The sequence below is a fragment of the Apium graveolens genome, chromosome 8, assembly GCF_009905375.1.
Source record: "Apium graveolens cultivar Ventura chromosome 8, ASM990537v1, whole genome shotgun sequence".
Classification (NCBI taxonomy): Eukaryota; Viridiplantae; Streptophyta; class Magnoliopsida; order Apiales; family Apiaceae; genus Apium; species Apium graveolens.
This window is the reverse complement of record NC_133654.1, coordinates 168,123,771-168,133,389: the sequence shown is the minus strand read 5'-3', so window position 1 is coordinate 168,133,389 and position 9,619 is coordinate 168,123,771. Positions and strand designations below refer to the sequence as shown.

General features: G+C 41.1%; 1 protein-coding gene across 1 annotated transcript; it reads right to left on the bottom strand.

The window, feature by feature from the left end:
• Positions 1-8,677: 8,677 nt before the first annotated feature.
• On the bottom strand, positions 8,678-9,082 carry LOC141680133 (ATP synthase subunit 9, mitochondrial-like). Its single transcript, XM_074486439.1, has one exon. It carries the CDS (start codon positions 9,080-9,082, stop codon positions 8,678-8,680), a length of 405 nt encoding a protein of 134 aa, XP_074342540.1.
• Between the last annotated feature and the right edge of the window lie 537 nt (positions 9,083-9,619).

Sequence of the window (9,619 nt, the reverse complement as noted above, 5' to 3'; positions counted from 1 at the left end):
GAGGACCAACTGCTGCTGGATTATCCAAGAACTCTAGGAAAGCATATACTAGAGAGGTTATGCATATTGTTGGAGAAGCCCCGAAGAAGGCCAGGACAGAAGTAATATTGGCCTTTGATGATTCTGACCTAGAGGGTGTGAAATTTCCTCATGACAACCCGTTGGTCATAACACCGACAATAGGAAATAGCCCGGTCAAGAGAGTCCTCGTGGATAATGGTGCTTCGGTGGATATCTTGCTCCATGATACCTTTTTAAGGATGGGTTATAATGATTCTCAATTAACCCCGACCGATATGCCGATATATGGATTTGCGGGAGTAGAATGCCCCGTGGAAGGGATAATCAAGTTGCCAACAACCATAGGACAGGAACAGAGGCAAGCAACACAGATGTTGGACTTTGTGGTGGTGAAGGCTAGTTCAACTTACAATGCTATCATGGGGAGAATAGGGATACATGCCTTCAAGGCAGTCCCTTCTTCCTACCATTCAGTTATGAAGTTTCCCACCCGGAATGGGATTGGAGAAGAGAGAGGAGATCAAAAAATGGCTAGAAGTTGTTATGTGGCCTCTCTGAGGGCAGATCGAGTTGGGGAGCAGGTTCTGCCCATTGAAGATCTGGATGTCCGTGAGAATGATGAAAAAAGGGGGAAGCTAGCAGAAGACTTGGTTCCGATTCCTTTGGATCCCGAGGATCCTATGAAAGTGACTTTCGTTGGAGCCATACTAGAGGAGCCCCTTAGAGGAAAATTGGTGAAGTTTTTACAAGAAAATAGTGATGTGTTTGCGTGGTCGGCAGTTGATATGCTAGGCATAGACCCGGAACTGATTACTCACAAGCTGAACATGGATCCGAATCGAAAGACAGTGAAGCAAAAGAAAAGAAGTTTTGCTCCGGAGAGATAAGAAGCTATAAAACAAGAAGTAGAGAAGCTCTTAGAGACTGGTTTCATTGAGGAGATACAATTTAGGAATGGTTAGCAAACCCTGTAATGGTGAAGAAGGCCAATGGAAAATGGAGGATGTGTGTGGACTTCACCGATCTGAATGATGCATGCCCTAAGGACTGTTTTCCGTTGCCAAGGATAGATACTTTGATAGATACCACTGCTGGACATGAGATGTTGAGCTTCATGGATAGATTTAGTGGGTATAATCAAATCAAATACACAAAGACGACATCCCAAAGGTATCATTCATCACTGACTTTGGTGTTTTTTGTTATCTTGTTATGGCATTTGGTCTCAAGAATGCAGGAGCCACCTATCAAAGGTTCGTAAATAAGATTTTTAAGGATCTTATTGGCAAGACAATAGAAGTAATGTTGATTACATGTTAGTCAAGAGTCTAGTGAAGACTAACCATATAACCCATTTGAGGGAAGCTTTTGAGGTCCTGAGATACCACAAGATGATGTTAAATCCTGCGAAGTGTGCTTTCGGAGTAGGGTCTGGAAAATTTTTGGGATTGATGATCTCCAAGAGAGGAATCGAGGCCAATCCCGACAAAATAAAGACAATCCTAGATATGGAGCCACCAAAAACTATCAAAGATGTTCAAAAGCTCACTGGAAGAGTTGCTGCGTTGGGACGATTCATCTCCAAATCCGGGGACAAGTGCTTGTCGTTCTTCAAGTCATTAAAGAAGGTTAAGGATTTTGTATGGAGTGAGGAAAGCCAGAAGGCATTCGAGGAATTAAAGAAATATATACCCCAGGCCCCGTTATTGGCCAAGCCAGCTTTGAATGATGTCTTATACTTGTACTTGGCCGTTTCAGAGAATGCCTTGAGCGCTGTGTTGGTTAAGGAGGAACTGAAAATCCAAAAACCCGTATACTATGTCAGCAAAATCCTGCATGGAGCTGAGTTGAATTATTCAACTATTGAGAAGTTTGCTTTAGCCTTGGTAATGGCTTCGAGAAAGTTGCATCCTTACTTCCAGGCTCATAAGATTGAGGTGCTAACAAACCAACCCCTGAGAAATATCATTCATAGTCCCAAGGCTAGTGGGAGGTTGATCAAGTGGGAAATAGAGCTGGGAGAATTCGACATCGGGTATAAGCCACGAATGGCAATAAAAGCCCAGGTATTGGCTGACTTCGTGGTGGAATGTACCATACCCAACCAAGAAGTCAAGGGGCAGGAAGATACCATACCTCAAGACAAGGAAGTTGATGAGGGGGACAAAGAAAAGGATGATAAGGAGAAGGAGTATTGGGTCCTCTATTTTGATGGAGCATCAAAAACAAATTCAAGTGGAGCAAGCTTGGTTTTACAAAGCCCCGATGGGTTCTTGATTGAATATGCTATGAAGTTAGACTTCCCGACCACAAACAATGAGGCAGAATATGAAGCTCTGATAGCTGGTCTTGGCTTAGCAGGGACATTTAGAGTCAAGAACTTAAAAGTCTGTGGAGACTTGAAGCTGGTCATATCCCAGGTAAAGGGAGAGTTTGAGGCAAGGGATGATACGATTGCTAAGTATGTCTTCCTAGTAAGGGTTGTGATGACCCAATTCGATGAATGCTATGTTGAGCACATTCCAAGGGAGGAAAATGCTAAGGCAGATGCTTTATCAAAATTTGCTTTGTCTGAGATAGAGGAAAGTTCAGGAAGTGTATACTTCCGCGTTCTGAAGACACGGAGCATTGATGTTAAACTTGTAGCTCCTACAGGTCTGGGGACGTCATGGATAGGTCCCATTAAGACCCATATTCAAACCGGTTGGTTGCCAAATGATGCTACTGAAGCACGGAAGTTGGTTGTTCGAGCACTAAGATACTATTTGATAGATGGAATTTTATACAAAAAATCTTATGTAGTTCTCTACTTAAGATGTCTCAGGCCCGATGAGGCATGCTTGGCTCTTGAAGAAGTACATGAAGGTATATGTGGGAAACACTTAGGGGGCAGAGCACTAGCTCAAAAGATAACCCATTTAGGCTTTTATTGGCCAGAAATTATGGCTGATGCCAAAGAGTATGTGAAGAAGTGTGATCGTTGTCAGAAGCATGCACCTGTCGTTAGACAACCCCCCGAGATGCTGACCTCCATCAATTCACCCATCCCCTTTGCTATGTGGGGAATGGATATACTTGGACCTTTCCCCATGGCCACGACACAGAGGAAGTTTTTGATTTTAGCCATTGACTATTTTACTAAGTGGATTGAAGCCAAGCCTTTGGCCAAGATCACAACTAAGCAGGTTGCAAAATTCCTGTGGGAAAATATCATGTGCCGGTATGTAATTCTCCGCATCCTAGTCACTGACAATGGAACACAGTTCAACAATGAGGAATTTAAGAAGTATTGTGAGGAGAATGAAATTGTATTACGATTCACCTCTGTGGCTCACCCACAAGCCAATGGGAAAGCGGAAGTGGCAAATCGAATAATCCTGGATGGACTCAAGAAGAGGATCGAGAAATCGAGGAATAATTGGGTGGATGAAATACTCCCAATACTATGGGCCTATAGGACTACCTGTAGAGTCGCGACTGGAGCAACTCCCTTCATGCTGGCGTATGGGGCAGAAGCAGTTGTCCCTGTAGAAATATCGCACTCATCTCCCCGAGTCCAGGCTTTTAATGTTGAGGAAAATGGGGAAGGGCAAAGATGAGCTTTGGAATTAATTGATGAGGTACGGGACGAAGCACATGCAAAGATAGTGAACTATCAGAAGAAAGCTTCGTTCTATTACAACCTATGGGTTAAGGAAAGGTTCTTCAAGCGAGGAGATTTAGTCTTTAGATTCTCTTTTATAGGCGAAAAGCTCGGAATACGAGGCGTTTTAAGGCCCATACATCCAGGCCCAATTTGAGGAAAGCCCATTATGGGGAAGTTTTAGGGATATTCTAGAAGCAGTAATGGAAAATGAAGGGTAAAAAATCGACCAGAATTTTGAAGAAATAGTCCTGATCGACAAAGGGAAAAATCTTGATCGATTTTTCATTCGATTAAAAGGGTAAAAATCCACTTAGTTCGACCAGACACCTGATCGACAAAGGAAAGAACCCTGATCGATATTTCATTCGATTAGAAGGGCAAATGGTTACTTTTAATTCGATCAGAGTCCTAATCGAAAAAGGATAAAATCATGATCGAAGTTTCATGCGAACAGAAAGGTAGAAGTATGCATTAATCGATCAAAATCCTGATCGATTTTGTATAAATCCTGATCAAAGAATCCATCGATTAGAGTGGTGTATTGACAGCTAGTTCGATCAGGATCCTGATCGATTTCGATCAGGAATCCTGGTCGATTTTGGCACAAATCCTGGTCGAAATTACATCGACCAGAGAAACAGAAGGACAGCTAGTTCGATCAGGATCCTGATCGATTTCGATCAGGAATCCTGGTCGATTTTGGCACAAATCCTGGTCGAAATTCCATCGACCAGAGAAACAGAATGACAGCTAGTTCGATCAGGATCCTGATCGATTTCGATCAGGAATCCTGGTCGATTTTGGCATAAATCCTGGTCGAAATTCAATCGACCAGAGTGACAGATTGACGGTTTGTTCGATCAGGATCCCGGTCGATTTCGATCAGGATTCCTGATCGATTTGACACATCTCCTGATCGATTTTGAGCCAGAAATTGAGAATAAATCCAGAAAAAAGGATAAATTCTGAAAATTAACGAAAAATCCTAGAATTAAGGGAAAATTCCTAAAAATTAAGGAAAAATCCCAGAATTAAGAGAAAATTCCTGGAAATTAAAGAAAAATCCCAGAATTAAGGGAAAATTCCTGGAAATTAAGGAAAAATCCCAGAATTAATGGAAAAATTCATGGAAATTAAGGAAAAATCCCAGAATTAAGGGAAAATTCCTGGAAATTAAGGAAAAATCCCAGAATTAAGGGAAAATTCCTGGAAATTAAGGAAAAATCACAGAATTAAGGGAAAAATTCCTGGAAATTAAGGAAAAATCCCAGAATGAAGGGAAAATTCCTGAAAATTAAGGAAAAATCCCAGAATTAAGGGAAAATTCCTGGAAATTAAGGAAAATCCCAGAATTAAGGGAAAAATTCCTGGAAATTAAGGAAAAATCACAGAATTAAGGAAAAATTCCTGGAAATTAAGGAAAAATCCCAGAATTAAGGGAAAAATTCCTGGAAATTAAGGAAAAATCCCAGAATTAAGGGAAAATTCCTGGAAATTAAGGAAAAATCCCAGAATTAAGGGAACAATTTCTGGAAATTAAGGAAAAATCCCAGAATTAAGGGAAAATTCCTGGAAATTAAGGAAAAATCCAAGAAATTAAGGGGAAAATTCCCGGAAATTAAGATAATTCCTAAATAATAGGGATAAAAGAAAATCATTGTAAATATGTAAGTCGCTCCACACTTTACGCAAAAACGATACCCTGTAAGGGAACGAATGAACTTAACTTCTGCGAAACCTATTCACTGTTTCCCAAAAGTTGGGGGGCAAATGATAGGGAAGAAAATAAGGCCTGGGTATGTAATTAGTGTTGTATTAATCATATCATAATTGGGCCAACCGCTAGGCCCATTTGAGAAGGCCCGAAACCCTGAATATTAATTAATTTCGTAATTAATTGATAAGGGATAAGTCAGCTGATAAGATGAGTCCTAGTGGAGAAATAAATTCTTGTAGATTGACCTCCAAGGAACCTGGTGGGATAAGGAATCAACTTCCTACCTCTTAGGACTCCCAAGTCCATTCTAATTCTGAGACTTGCCCATCAAGTCTCCTAACCCAAGTTCAATTCAAGGACTCCCAACATCTATTTAAGGGGTCTCACCCCCACCAATCAGAACTACGTTTTAGACTTAGTCCTTGGAGGACTTGAAAGTCACTATGTCCTTGGTGAGCCCTCGCCGCCATAGCCCCGAGGGCAAGTGTCACCAAGAACTATGTTTTTTAGCTTGATTCTCTAATTCACAGAGATGCATAGGCATTTCGTAAAGGCAGAGTTAAGCTACGAAACACGAGAGCAGCCATTAAAGGCCTTGAGCTCCCAAACCTTTGCAATAAACACAACAATTAATATACCTTAGTTTTTATCCATAACACATGCTCGCAATAGATTTGACTGTATATGATTCTATTTAGAACGTAGGATGTGAACTTACAGTCGAGATACTACGTAACCTAGAAATAGGATAGAATGCCACCGATTGGTGGTAGTCATAGGAAGCCAGCGAGAAAGCCAAGTTTGAAAGGTTCAGTTCATTTGCTCCTTACTTAGGATTGTCCGAGGAGTTCATAGTGAAATTCTCCCTACGAAAATGATCCTTAGACTCCTCCGGCGAGCCCATATAGGCCTTATCTTGGGAGTGATCTTTCACTTAAGCCCTTGGGAGAAAGGTTACAACCCCAAACAAGTCAAGAGTCTGGCCTGAACAAAGGTATTAGATGAAAGCTGTCCCATGGATATATGCCTAGGCATCTGAGACCTTTCAAACGCATCAACCTAAATTAACATCCCGTCCTTTTGAGTTGTAAGCAATGTCCCTTCGCTTTGTAAAAGTTATTTTACTTTTATAATGGTAGGGCTTCAAAGCTTGTAGTTTAAGGGATAGGGAGAGTCAGGAATTATTAGCCTGGATTTAATAACTGAACGAAGTGAATACCTTATTTCAATTATTTTCCCTAGAATCATCAGATCCGCTGAGATGAGAGTAGTTGGCCTAGAAGGATTTCTTCTATAAGATATACCTCAAGAGAATAAGCATCTTAAAGTTCTGATCGATCAGGTCCAGCAGATAAGATAAGTAAGGCCCATCCTTAAGCATGCAATAATCGATTATGCAGCTAATCACACGGGGCGGGAATGGATTCTATAAACTAGCTCGGGTCATAGTCAGTTCAACTTCTAGTACAAAATGCTCAAGTGCGCAGAGCGCTGCACTAAGGTAAGCTTGCCGATCGAGCAATGAAGGAAGTGATAGAAGGCGATTCTGATATTTTTAAAAAAGGCAATATTAGGTATCATCACACCGGGCCCACTCTATTACTGTACCAATCTAAAATCCAAGTATCGCAAGAAGTTGAAAACCAAGGAGTGCGGAACGACTTCCCCTAACTGGATGAGATCCAAGCATCCTCGAATGCTGGTAGGAATGGCAGAACGCGTGTTCTTTGATAGCGATATAGTGGGCTCTAATCCTCTCTTTTTAGGAAGAAGCGCCCTTATCTCGTCCTTTTCCGAAGTATATTTTTTAGCTATTCCTAGATGCAAGTGGATCAAGATGAAGTGCTAAAATTGAATGAAACGCTCATGATTGCATACCCGAAACCGGGTAGTTAGGCCCGAATCCACTAAGTAATCTTGGTTGAAGAACCAATTTCCTAGAGTCCCTTATGCATCGAATTTGGTTCATCCTTGATCACAAAAAGGGCGCTCGTAATTGTTTATATAGTTTGTATTTCAATTGCCATCAAAAATTAAACTTTCATCATAGCAGGAGTGCTATAAAATCTTCAGTTGTGAGTCAAACTAAGAAATCACTAGTGAAAGTATGGGAAAAGGATTCAGAAGAAAAGAAGGAAGAAATGTTAGTTACTCCCTAAAAAAGCTATCTTTCCAAACAGAGAAGAAGATAGCAAAAGCTACCTACCGGGGCCACGCTTGCTATCCACCTTGATTAAGGCTCTCAGATTGTCATACACCACATTGCCGTCCATGGTATCCATTCTCACCATGCACTGTCTTCCAAATTATGTCTAAGTCCTTTACAGTTAATTCATTTTAGCTTAAACCTACATCCTGTTCGACCCCTGCTATTAACTGAGCAAGAAAAGGTACGTCCTGAACATGGTGCGAAGCGTCGATAAACTTATTTTCAATATCCCCTTTAAATCACATGAGGTAGTCTTGGGTTTCATCGATAATAAAGTCCTGAATCTGTTCTTTGAATTCAGGTACCTTGAGTCGATTCGTCCCACTTCCATTATTAGAACATGATGAGAAATTTACCGCCACAGAATTTATCTCCATAAAAAGAGGGGAAAATAGTTCAACTATAAGAACTAGGACCAAACCGAGAGTTAGAAAGATAGACAAAGATGGATTTGTGAATGAGAAGTAAATATTCCCTATCTTCATAGGAATGAGCGGAATAATGGCAAATTGCTCAAGTGGGCTGTGTATCATTCAGACTTTGCATTTTCTATCCCGCCTCTTGCTCTTTGAAGAAAGACTTGTGGGAAGTTGGATTTGTCCAACCAAGACAAGAAAGATATGGGAAAGATTCTTTCTTTGGAAAAGAAAGCTCTTCTAAACTCACACCTTTCTTAAGCTTAAGACTACCAAGCCCTCTCGAATGAGTTCTACTATAGAAGCTTTCAACGTGGACCCGGGGACAAATCTTTCACTCACTGAGAAGTGAAAACCTGTGACTAGATCGTCTTGAAGACGGATGCGATGGGAAGAAATGGCATTAAGGAGGGTTCCTAGCTTAACATTATTCAGCATAACAAGGCTTGCTTTTATTCAATTCTATTTCATCGACCTCCGGTCGAGTACCCTACTATTTGTCATCTTCGCCTTTAAGAATATGAATACGTTCCTGAACAAACTCGATTTGATCCTTATAGGCCTGACGCGATTTTTTGACGTTTCGTGCCATCTCTTGCTTGGCCCAGCGAATCTCTTCGCGCTCGTTCAAAATTGTGCCCCATAGACGGTTAAGTTCACAGAATACATCAAACGGGATGCGTGAGGGTCGTCCCAGGTTCCTCTTGCGCATTCGGTTCTTCAATCTGCTCCACTTCGGGCTCAGGGGGGAGATTTAGGTCCGGCAACATATAGAGTTTACCGTCCCAAGCGAGAACAAGGCTATGACTGGCCATCATATTAGCAAATAATCGGATTCCCAAGCTTAATGCTCGAAAACAATAAGAGATTAGTTCAAGGAGTACTAAGAAGGGGGCTAATGCGAGAGGGACTCTTAAGATTGAATAGCCAAAGAGTTGTTTTGCCAATGACGGATTTATCGCCACAGACTCAATTAAAGATAAAGAACTAAAAACGTTTCCAATACCAAGGGCTGCTCCAGCTAAAGCAATTGTTGCTGCACCAGCTCCAATTAATTTCATTCCTTCTAACATGACACGTTATTTTTGTAAATTTTTCTTTTGTTTTGTCATTACACCGCGTCCACTCAGAGAATGCCTCTATTCATCGTGCTTGGGCATAAGCCCTAAGACATGGAAGAGACTACGATCCCATAAGCTTTTCTTTTTTTAATATGAGATGGCTGAATATCTCGCAATGCTTACACCTCTCGCCTCAAGATTATATACTCTAAGAGGCGCTTCACCTGAGACAATACTGTATTTGTGAGGGGTCGCATCCGGCTAGAAACACCGAACTACCTACATATCCTCTTATTTCGAAGAATCATAACCTATGTAGTTCTTTCAAGTAATAAAATAATGTGATTAAAAACCGAAGCTTTTTTGGCCGTGTGGAACATGGATTAGCGTGATGTCATTCCTACAAGTGATCCCCCATCCAGGATTGGAAGAAGTGCTATATGAGGACTTCGAGATCAAATAGAATATGTTTCTTTCCATTCCTTGTGAGCCATTTATTTCTCTGAAAAAAGAGAGAATCTTCTTAAAGAGCAGCTTGCTTTTTCTAAA

Bases quoted from the DNA above. Each gene is read 5' to 3' on its own strand.
- LOC141680133 (XM_074486439.1), bottom strand. From the start codon at position 9,082: ATGTTAGAAGGAATGAAATTAATTGGAGCTGGTGCAGCAACAATTGCT.